Source organism: Xiphophorus maculatus, chromosome 4 (assembly GCF_002775205.1).
Source record: "Xiphophorus maculatus strain JP 163 A chromosome 4, X_maculatus-5.0-male, whole genome shotgun sequence".
In the NCBI taxonomy this organism is placed as follows: domain Eukaryota; kingdom Metazoa; phylum Chordata; class Actinopteri; order Cyprinodontiformes; family Poeciliidae; genus Xiphophorus; species Xiphophorus maculatus.
Genome location: NC_036446.1, coordinates 14180474 through 14192041, shown reverse-complemented (window position 1 = coordinate 14192041; position 11568 = coordinate 14180474). Strand labels below are relative to the sequence as shown.

At 40.8% G+C, this 11568-nt stretch overlaps 1 protein-coding gene across 1 annotated transcript in view; it reads right to left on the bottom strand.

The window, feature by feature from the left end:
- Positions 1-452: 452 nt before the first annotated feature.
- elp4 (elongator acetyltransferase complex subunit 4) overlaps positions 453-11568 on the bottom strand; it is a 56973-nt gene continuing 45857 nt past the window's right edge. The window contains exon 10 of the mRNA XM_023333003.1: positions 453-3344. Within this exon, the coding sequence (XP_023188771.1) occupies positions 3225-3344 (120 nt within the window). The 3' untranslated portion in view covers positions 453-3224. The remainder of the gene's footprint in view (positions 3345-11568) is intronic.

Genomic DNA, 11568 nt, shown 5'->3' with positions numbered 1-11568 from the left:
GAGGGAGAGAGAGAGAGAGAGAGAGAGAGGGGGGAGGGAAAAAAGTTGGGAAATAAAGCAGTCAGAGCCTAGAGCGAGGAAGAGGAGCGATTGTGTGGCAGAGTGAGTTATTTTGCTTCACTTGCTGCCTCAGCAGGGGGGGGTTATGTGTGTGTATGCGGGTTTAAACGGGTGTGTGGAGAGTCCATCTCTATAAGGCAAAGATACTCAGGAGAGGAGCGGGGTCAGGCAACACACAGCAATCTGGAGCGCCAAATGTCCCACTAAAGTGATTCACTGAATTTACACGTCTCACCCAGTATTTAATAGTCCAATCAGATGTTGGAGGATTGGAGGTTAATCAGATTTCTTAGATGTTCCCTCCCCCACCCCACCCTCAGAATGCTATTTCTTTATTCATTAAATCCACTTTATCTCAAAAATGGAGGAGCAGTTTGTCCAAGGTGAAGAGAGTGAGAGAGAAGAGAAGGGAGAGCAGAATAGCAGGAACATTAATAATTACAGAGAAAGAAATGGAAGATGGATTCAAAATGCAAGGTCTGCAATTAGTGGAAATCTAAATAATACACATCTTTGGGATGAAATGGTTTTAATGTAATTCTCACTCATTGTGAAGTCAGTGAGTTTCTTTAAAAAAAAGTTCTTGGGCTCTTTGTGCTTTCAGATCCATTCTTTATTGAGGTGGGTTCATTTCGAGAGATCTTAACGTGAGTTCAAACCGCAGAGAACAGAAGGCGGCACTTAAATTCTCCGCGGTCTGTGGGAGCGAGCACAACAGCCAGAGTCTATGTAATAACGTGTTCTTGTTAAATAATACAAGTACATAGGTTGCAGCAAAAACCTGGACCAATACATGTGGTGCATCAAAGCAAAGTTTTCAAAAGAATTTAGTTTGGTTTAGAAATGTTGGACTTTCAAACGGAACTGCGGCGTAGTGCGCCTTGACCCAAAGGAAAGTGAGCTCTAACATAAAACAACTTCTGGAAAACAGATTTGTTGGGAGTCAAAAGGACATGAACAGCTGCTGTAAGGACACATTCATACACTTAGTCCCATATTACCTATTTGAAACTTTTGTTGCAGTTGCATTTCAAAAGGTATCTTCTTATAGACGTGAACAATTCTACAACTCAAATGTAATTTGTGTAATTATTTTTCTTCACGAAACTTAAAACTCAATTACAGCTGAGCCCAAGATGAATCCTACTTCAAGAAGATTTAGTTTCTAAATTGCTTTCACTCACTCAACCAGGAAGTTTGTTGTTGAATAGAAATCAGACAAGATTCAAGTCAAAAGAAAAATGTCTATAAAATGATAAGGTTACTTAGTTGTATAACTAGACCTAAAATACTTTGTGGTTATTGATAACAGAAAATATGTGTTACAAACAAAAGGCTACATGTGGTGATCTTGTTCAACCCACTGCTGAGCCCTGGAAGAACCAATCAGGAAAACCTTGAAGCTTTACCCGAAAAAATTGAAATCAACTTTACCCTTTATCATGAATAGTGTGGCCATAAATCCAACACCGCATAATTGAAACCATGACTTCATTTAAAAACACATTTAGACTGTGAATGTGGAAACAAGCAAACTCAATCTGAGAGGAACGTACACAAACTGAATGCCACATTTATTCATTGCAGGGTGAATTACACTTTGAATAGCTGGTTGAAAATTGAGGCAATGTTGCTGTGAAACTGGAGTGTAAACTGCCATAAACTAATTCATAAAAAGTTCAAATTAGCCAATGGCTCGCTTAAGGTTGGGGGAAGATGCAAAAGAAAAAAAGAAACAAGACACATGGAACATTATGACGACTTTGTCAGTGAAGTTGAGTTGCAGCCACTTAAACGTGATGCCAAATCTTCATCATATGAGATGGTTTATATTTTTGTTCTATTCATGGATAAAAACCAAATGACGTTTGTTGATAATCTGAAAATTAAAGAACAGCAAACCAGCACAGAATGTTTACAGGTCAAACAGTGGAGCACAAAGAAGCAAACATAAAAACATTACAAAACTATTAATTAATTAATCTATTCTGCAATTCACTTTTAATGTTAATCCATTATATGTTCATCCATCCATTCATTATCTCACACGCTTATCCCTGGTGGGGTCGCCAGGGTTCAACAGGTGAGAGGTGGGGTACGTTCTGGACAGGTTGCCAGTCCATCTCAGTCCTTCATATGTCATTAACAAAATATTAAACAGAAGTTCCAATAAAAGTGAGCTTTTGTGTGTCCCACAAGCTGCTCTGAACACATGTTGCAAACTGTCACCCATCCTACCAAGTTTCAACAGGCAAAAAGATTCAAAGTGGTATCAGCTTCCAACAAAAGAAAGCAAACATAAAACATTTAATTTTTCATGTTAGTTTAATTTTTTTTTAAATTTTGTATGTAACTGTTTGACCTAATTTGATCTTTAAAGCAGCTCATCCATCAAACACAGCACATGAGGTGTGAAGCCTGCAGCCCCTCTGCCCACATTCCTATTGTTTCAGCTCTGGCGAGTGGATGTAGATGCCGCTCACCAGCAATGTCTCTGTGGATTAGACTGGAGCATTTCTATATAAACCTGAAACCAGTCAGGCAGACCAGAGCGCTGCCATTCAGGATGCTCCTCAGAGTTGAACCAAGATTCAACAGAGAGACCGCGTTGGGTTTTCCACACTTGTTCTCTTCTTTAATTAATTTCACAAGAGCACATTGCACTGTTCCAGAACATAGATTGTATTTGCAGAATGATTTAAATGGTGGAGCAGCACAGCAGATGCCTCTTGTTTGTAAAGAAAGCCAAGAACAAAGCTAAATTATTCAATGTTTCCCAAGATGGAGAATCTGTAAAGGCTGTAAAATATTTCATGATTACACTGGCGGCAGAGGCAAGCTTTCGTGGTTAACAAAAGTAAAAAGAAACAAACTTTGTCTTGTAATGGAACTTTTTATGACATTCTAGATGATTACTATTTAACCTGTGGACAAAATCATGACAACTTAATATATTTGCATAAAAATATTAAATGCAAACAATAAATGTGTTTGCTATGAGCAGAGGTGTTGTGGATGTTTAGATCTTCACCTCTGGCTGGCCTGGTTGGCAGGTGGTAACGGTTGGCTGCTTCATCGCAGTTGACATCACCTGAATGAGGCAACACCCCGCTTGCCGCAGCAAAGAGGGCAACGGCCACAGTTATTCAGTCTTTGGTTTCCTGTCAGAAATCCAGGTTTTTGGTGCCGGAAGCGCTGGAGCCACAGGCAGAAGCCACTCCGACAGGCTCCCCCCTGCTGACACGACTCACCGTCTCGGACAAGTCCGGAGGCAAATGCAGTCGCTAGGAGAGAGGCACAGAGAGAAACGGCGCGTTAGAGCAAAAACAGTAGCAGTACAGTAGATCAGTATACAGTAGGTGGTACACTCCAGTGGTGCTTATTCACAGAGAGCCATGTTGGGTTGAAATTGCATTAGATGCTTCAGCACTCCCTTTAACACTGGCAGCATCGAGGAAATCTGCTACCTTGCTGCTAAATGCTTCAGAGAGCTTTAGGTCTGTTACACCTCACAGCCATAAAACTGGATGTGTACCAGTGTGTCAGATTTTATAGAACAAAAAAAGATAAATAATAAAAAACAGGAGAGAGGGGAGAAAGTGTGTAATCTGGCATTAAAGGGTAATAAGAACCCAGATGACTTTTTTGTGCTGGTAATGTTTGCTTTGTCTTTAAAACGGATAATTCTATTGAGTTCATGCCAAAGTTACAATCAGGTGCTTTGGCCATTTTGCAGCAAAGCCTTTCTTTACTGAACACACAATAACATTAAGAGGTTGAGGAGGCACACTTATTTAAAGCATACAGTGGAAGGGCCACACTTCCAAGTTCTCACCAGAATGAAGTAGAAAGGCCATCAACGGACCACAGCGAACAGAGTCCTGAAGGGCCCTCGAATGCCTGAAAGGAGCTGAAGTATCTTCCAAGTCAAGTGTGCCTCTCTACCAACCCCCCCTCCCCCGACAATGGTGTTGAGTAGCACGTTGCTCGAGTGTCTGTCAAGGAAGTTAAATCAGAACGCTGCCATTCTTTGGGACAAGAGAGGTTAAACCCTGTAATTTGCCCTGAAAGAATCTGCTATGACATCTGAAACCCTCTGGTCAAAGCCTGCGCTCTCTCCCACCCAATCCCAACCAGCTAAAGCTTCCCTGCCCGCCACATCCGCATCCCCTCCAGACATCCAGCTTTACAGGAGAGCCCTTCCACTCCCAAAGATACTTATCTTTATTCTAAATGACTAGGTGTTTGGGTACGGGGTGTAGAAGAGTTTTACTAAGAGATAAATCACAACCATGTAATGTTCTTCACCCCCTTTAGGGTATGCAACTTCCACCCACTATTCAGATTTGTTTTTGGAAACACCTGAGTTTGTTGTACTATCACTGATGCTATTGTCTGATATGAAGGCTTGAGTTCCTAGTGATTAAACAATTTAGAGATGCTCAAATAATGCTTTTCTTAAACTACAGCATGTTTTGGAAAAAAAGACAAGCTGTCATCTTTGTGTGATTCGGTGTGAACTTAACTGAGTTGTCCAGAAAGGTAGTTGGACTACTAAAAGGTAATTTTATATAAAGGGTAACAATCCTTGCAGCTTGAGGATCTGATAAAACTATGACAGACGGATGGAGAAAAAACACACTGGGCAATGGGCAGCTTAGATTAAAGTGTACAAAGGCCAAACAAATCTTTGGAGCTCAGCCATGTGTAATTCCTTGAGTACCGGGCTCCGACACATCGCTTCCACACTCAAATTTCTAGACATTTTTCTTTAGCTTTTATAACTTTTCTGGAGATTTGATTACAATATAATTATCATGATTTTGTTTGCAATTTATTATTCCCACTACTCATTATAAAATGCTGAAATTAGTCTTACTTATTTTAAGTGTGGGGTTATTTAACTGCTTTTGTGGCATCAGGGACAAATTTGGATCAGGTCTCCATGAAAAACCTCGAACTCTTGAAACTAAAGTTGAGTTTCTTAGAATAAATGCAGATTCTTCAAGACACAGTGTGGAAAATTTGGTATGTTTACATTATAAAAAATTCCTAAAAATATTTACTTTTCTGTTTAATAATGAAAGTTCATTTGGACTTGAAATTAAAACTCTCTAGAGACCAGCGCACTGCATTGAAACCCCACTGAAAACCTCCTGGTTATTCCACCAAGTATTGATTCTGAACTCTTTCTGAGTTGAAACATTAGCATTGTTGTCTGTAAATGAATATGAATTTGTTTTCTTTGCATTATTTGAGGTCTGAAAGCATTGCATTTCTTTGTTATTTTGACAATTTCTCATTTTCTGCACGTAAATAAAAAATTTTTGCTTTGAATTTTGGAGACATGTTGTCAGTAGTTCATAGAATAAAAGAACAATGTTCATTTCACTCAAACATATACTTATAAAAAGTAAAATCAGAGAAACTGATCTTATTTTTTTTCCCAGAGTTAGGGTTTTGTTTTTTGAGAAACGTTTTGTGTGGTTAGTAGATGGAGTAAGATAATGTATATTTTTGCCAAAGTAGCTTAGAAATTTGGAGAGAACCTGTAATTTATCTCAAGAAAAAGGCAACAAGTGTAAGGCAAAAAATATGAAGGTCTTAGAAAGAAAGTTTATCTACGATGTTCCCATCAACTTCATTCCAAATGCACACAAACGTCTATGGAGTCATCTGGAAGCCCTGCTTTGCTTCTATCCCTGCCAACCCTCACCTGGGTAACCTTTCGTGTCTTCAGCTCACTCGAGTGTGATTGAAAAAGAAAAACAATGCATTGATCAAGCCTGGACTCAGCCCTGCTTAGTGCACTGCAGCAGAAACATGGCACAGAGAGGAATGGGGGAGAAAAAAAATCAATCACATATACATCACCCTCACTGGGTGAGTTAAAAAATAAATAAAGAAAAAACACTGCTGTCTCTCTGCCACGGGCCTGCCTCTCGTTGGCTCTGGGCTTTGAGAACCCACTGAGCATGTGCAGAGCGAAGGTCAAAGCAATCCAGAAGTGAAGCTCCGCTCTTCTAACCTTTGAGTTCAGGGGCAGAGGGGAACAATCAATGGCAACATCAAAGTTGGAGGGAGGAGCAGACAAAACCAATCGATCGGTTTGGCACACTGAGGGAACAGGGAGCCTTGCAACAGTCAAAAACCATCACATACATCACTGGCAGCCGATGTTATTATCAGAGATATGAAAACTTATTTTACACTACCTTCCAATCCAGGTGCATGAATTTCAACACGAGGGAACATGAGCAAATTAGCATGATCGTGTTAAGATGTTAATACCAAAACCAGGAAGCATTTTTAACAGAACTACACGTTCCCATATATATAGATCCAATAGATATAGATGAATGGGGTTTAGCAAAAGGCTCAGAAAGACTTTGGTTAGAGGCTCTGAGTCGGCTTTCCTGTGACTTGCACACTCCATGATGTAAACAAGGACATCCGGAAAACCCTCAGAGGCATAGCAGGGTGGATGTTTGTGTGAGATCTTTTCTCTGCTGCCTGGCAACCTTAGTGAGGGTGGAGAAAGAAGGGAGAGAAAAAAATGAGTTGGGGGTGGTGGCGGGGCGATGGTGGGTGTCAGATGGGAGTGGACGGCGGGAAAAAGGACCACTGGTTGTGCTGCATTGATTAAAAGCATGGGTGGGGTGGGGGAAGAGAATGTGAAAATGGATGTGTGCCACGATCTTAGTGTGATTGTGTATGTAATGTCACTGCTGCCTCACCGGTGGTGGTCAGGGGTATTTCAGCTCTGCTCCCGGCCAGAGGGGTTCGAGCCATGCTGGCAACAGGGCGAGGGGCGACAAAGCTCCAAACGAGCGCTAAGCACTTCATATGAGCCTCGAGGGCCGACCCACAGACTAGCTTAGCCTAAGAGGGTTACTGATATCTACAACAGGCAATACTTTAAGAGCATCAAGCATAATGATTTGTTGCATACAACAAATCATTATGCTACTGGTTTCTAACATAGTTTGGTTTGTAACTATGCATGACTTATGGGGCAGCGAAGGTATAACATTCAGCTATTTTTCCAACATGGAACTACAAAGGAGAATAAAACTCAACACCATCAAAGGCATTCCTCTGATGCTAACGGGTTGCTAATGAATGGAGTATTAGGTGCTAATTTAACGAGTCATTTCTTCCATAGAGTTTTGGCCACACTTTCAAATGGCCCGTGTCACTGTACAGCTCAGAAGTATGGGAAACCCAACACCTTGTTGGACCACATGACCACCGCCGTGGCTGTTCCAATCAGATTAGCCGTGGGTGGAACATGCACATGGAAGTGACACATTTACCTTCAATGCCACTACAACACAATCCCTGCTGAGATGCAGTCACTATTTTCATAAGCTCCACTGAGTTAGTGACATAAAAGTTGGTAGATTTACACTAGAAATCGTGAGTAAGCAGTTTGGCTCTACAGTGTGATAAATAAAAAGAGAAATGCCTGATGCTGTCCTGATGTAGAGCAACACAAAGTACAGAATCCTAAGCAGCTTGATTTTGCCATTTCTGCTTCCCTGAGCGGCACAGCTGCAGCACAGCTACTGTAAACTAATACGTCTGACCCTGACATTGGGTCAGCGTCCTCTATTTCAAGCCCCATTTCTACAACCAGCTAAGGGTCAAAACAGCAGCAGAACGTTTCATGGCTAAAAACTGGGTAGATATTTCCCAGACTTGCCTCCCCGTTCATCCGCTAAACCAGCTAAATCACCTCCACAGAACCATAATCTCCTCACACCTCTAAAGTTACACCGCATTGTGTGGGAAATCATTTGCTGAATCTATAGAGACACACATTAGCGTCTCACCACTATGTCACACAACATAATGAGGTAACGTGATTGTTTATTTAAGACACAAACTATCATTAAATTTACGCTGGCAATTTCAGAAGATACTTCCGCTGCCCTGCCTGAAAAAAAAAAAAAACTTGGGACAAATCCCATCACTTCTCTGTAGTAATTCTAACCCACCTGCACTAAACAAAGACTCAGAAAACCTCTTTGTGGCAACAAAGAGTGAAACACGACCTTCAGCTGCAGCCAGAGAAAAACCTGTTTATAAGAAAGGTCTTTCTAAATCACACTTCAGTTTAAACGTTCTTTCTGCCATTCATCGCTTATCATTTATTAAAGTTTTTTTCATTAAGTTATTTCTAACATTTGCCCAGGAGCACAGTTTGTTCCCTACCCTAATAATACGTTAAATTGCCAGCTTTGTAAAACAACAACCAGAGAATACCTTGAGTCCATACTTTGGATCGATCATGATTTCTATAAAAGAAAAGTGCAAACAGACCCAACATGCCAAGTTTAGTATTATGTTAGACAACAGTATCTCTGTCCTGTTGGTGCAGGCAGGTGTGACACACTGAGGAGGTACGTCTCAGCCAACAGCTTGCTCCAAAATTGAGCCATGATGGACTAAGGGAAAAATAAGCATCAGCTTTGGCCAACAGAAAAAAACTCACATACCCTGTTTTATAGAATTCAGTTCCCAAAATCTGGACTGTTGGTGCAAAAGATGCAAAGAGTACAGTGACCATACAAATACATGCACTACCAGTGATTGTGACAGAGAAAACTTTGTTTTCTTCAAATTCAGTGAAGTCACAATATTATTAGATTTTTAATTGACTTATTCAAGTTCTGCATGCTCTTTCATTGCTTAGTTTTAGTCAAAATAAAATGGATTTAAATCCATCCACTCCAGTATTTGCACCTACGCAACAACTCTACCTCATCATCAAACTTTGGCAAATGTCATATCTGTCCTACTATGATTTTTATCCTATTCATTGGTTATTTTTTCTTTCTTTTTGCAAAATTAATGCACTTACTGTTCCACTAAAATCATAATTGCATTTTACCATACAATGTATAAGGCTCTATATAGTGAAATCAGGGTTTTTAACACCTAATTATCCTCACAAAAATTATGGTTTAAACTTGCATATTACTATATTTTCACCTCCACAATTTGATGTTGACAAGCCTACTGCACACACATACAGTAGAAGCACTTTAAATGTTTTGCTGTTTGAGTTGAAGGAAGAATTGCACAAAACTGCGCTGCAGCTCTTCTAATATTTCTCTTCGGTAATGTGGTGATAGTCACCTGCCCACCAGGTCACCTGCAGCCTGATCCAGGATAATCTGAGAGGCAGGGCACACAGACAGTCAGGCGGACTGACAGATAGACAGATACAGACACAGGCTCCTCATCTCTTCCGCTTCATGGAATAATGAATCTGACAGAGTAGGCAGCAGGCAGGCAGAGGGATGAGTAAGCATTTTGGGTGTAATTATATTCCCAAACAGAGAACGAAGGGGAAGGGACTAATAAGTGGCTGAATTTCATTAGAAGTGAGCATGTCCAAACAGGAAATTGATTAGCTGACAATATTTCAAAGTTTTTTTTAATACCTAATGGAATGTCTGTTCGTGTTGCCTTTATTAGGTAGCTCCTCACTTACCCTTCACGCTCCACAGGCTGATAAAATGCAGCATTTGATATTATCTGTCACGTTACTAAACATGACACGCATGGGAATAGGCAAGCTCTGGGTTGTTTCTGAATAACAAATGGACAAACGAGGGCCAAAGTGTAACTGCACTGTAATACAACAACTTGACTTGTTATCTCAGCCATCAGTGTCTTCAACTAAACACTCCTCTGGGGTCCTCGGCTTGGTCCTGTCAAGTGCCTTGACAGGAAAATGCAGCGTGGGGCCATTTTGTCTCTTTTCAGTTCTGTTTTGTTTCTTTTTGCAGGGCGGTGTTGGTACAGACCGTGGGCGTTGAAGGGTGGGGGGCACGCTGACCCTCATAGCAAAGGATAGTAATAGGAGGGCGGTTAGTTGGCATTTTGGATGTGGGCACAGCCATGGAGTGCTGGTTTGCCCCCCTGGGGTGACATGGCGCCTGGGGAGAAAAGGGAGTGGGGTAGAGGGCGTAGAGTACAAACATATCTAAGTGCTGCCTTCACTAGAGATAGGCCCATAGCAAAGAGCACAGCCGCACGGGTTATGACAGCATGTCTGGGGGACCTTTTGTGCCCTCCACCCCTCAAACACATTTCGCCCCTCAGACCATGACTCTGTTACAAACGTCCTCAGGTTAAGGCACAGCTGACACTTTGTAAAAGGTTTTTTACAGTTTTGCTGATGATGTGGTACAAAAATCACACTTATAGCTAATCTACAGCCTAAGGGTTATTTGCAAAATAAATAAACTGATTTGCTGCTTTGTAGGGTTAATTGAAATTTTGCTTGGCTTCAATTTAAACCTAGAGTTGCTAGCTTAGGTTTTGGGTAACATCTCACTTTGCCAATTTGTAACGCCATTTTATTGCCATGCATTGCCATTTGGTTCATCCTTTGGTCCATTCTGTTGCCTTAACAAACTGTCTTGCACCAATGTACCTAACAATTACATGTTTTTGTCTTTTCATATAAAAGCATTTAATAAAAAATCTTAAATTTCATACACATAGTCTATTTGTATTATTTTTTTTAAAGTTTTCAATATAGCCTATTTCCATTTCTTGTTATTCTTATTCTCATACAGATGAGATTATTCAAGCAAAATATGACAAATTATGACCTCTGATTGTACCACAACTACAGAGTAGCCTGCAGACAGATATGTATCTTTATTTAGTGCATTTCTCTATATAGATTGTAGAAAACATCTTCAAATCATGGGTTGTTAATAAATGTCTCTGAAGTGACTATGAAACTGCTGCCTTCTCAGTGTGAAGGCAGCAGTGTGAAGAGGGCTGGAAGACAGCCCTCTTTCAAACCTAAAAAGATGGGTACGACATGGCAAAATAATTATTTTTCTAATAAGTAATGCACATTCTACACAAAAAGCATAGTAATACATGCTGCGGTTTCATAGTGCATTATTTTCAGAACTGTTACCCTAAAAGTTAAAATATTCCTTTGAGATACCTTCTGCTGACGTGTTTTGCCACTACTTCAGTCACAAAAAAGCAAGAACATTACCAAGAATACCTTTTTCATGCATTATTCAACTTTTCTTCTGTATTCAGTCTACAGTGCACACACTCTTGTCGAAAAAAAAAACAAAACAGACGCACACCCATTGCCACTCTCCTATGTGTGTGTCACACAGAGAGGTATTTACAACATGAGAGCACAAAGCCTTCTTGTACGTTGAGGATTTCCTAAACCCAGCCTTGCTCCAGTAGAAAGTCCCATTTTTCACCCATCATTTGTGCTGTGATAGAGTTCACACAGTTTACAGGCATAACATTTGGCAAAGCGAAAGGTCGTCTGGAGGTTATTGTGTCGGGCTGGGTAAGTGGCTGACCGCTTGGGAAGGGTGGGAGGATGGAGCGACTCTCACAGAGGAAGTCTGTTGTGCTAGTAGGAGACCAGCACTGAATGAGATGAGGCAGGAATAAGACGGCAGCACAACGTGCGCCGTGTAAAAGGCGTCCAGTGTCCTCAATGAC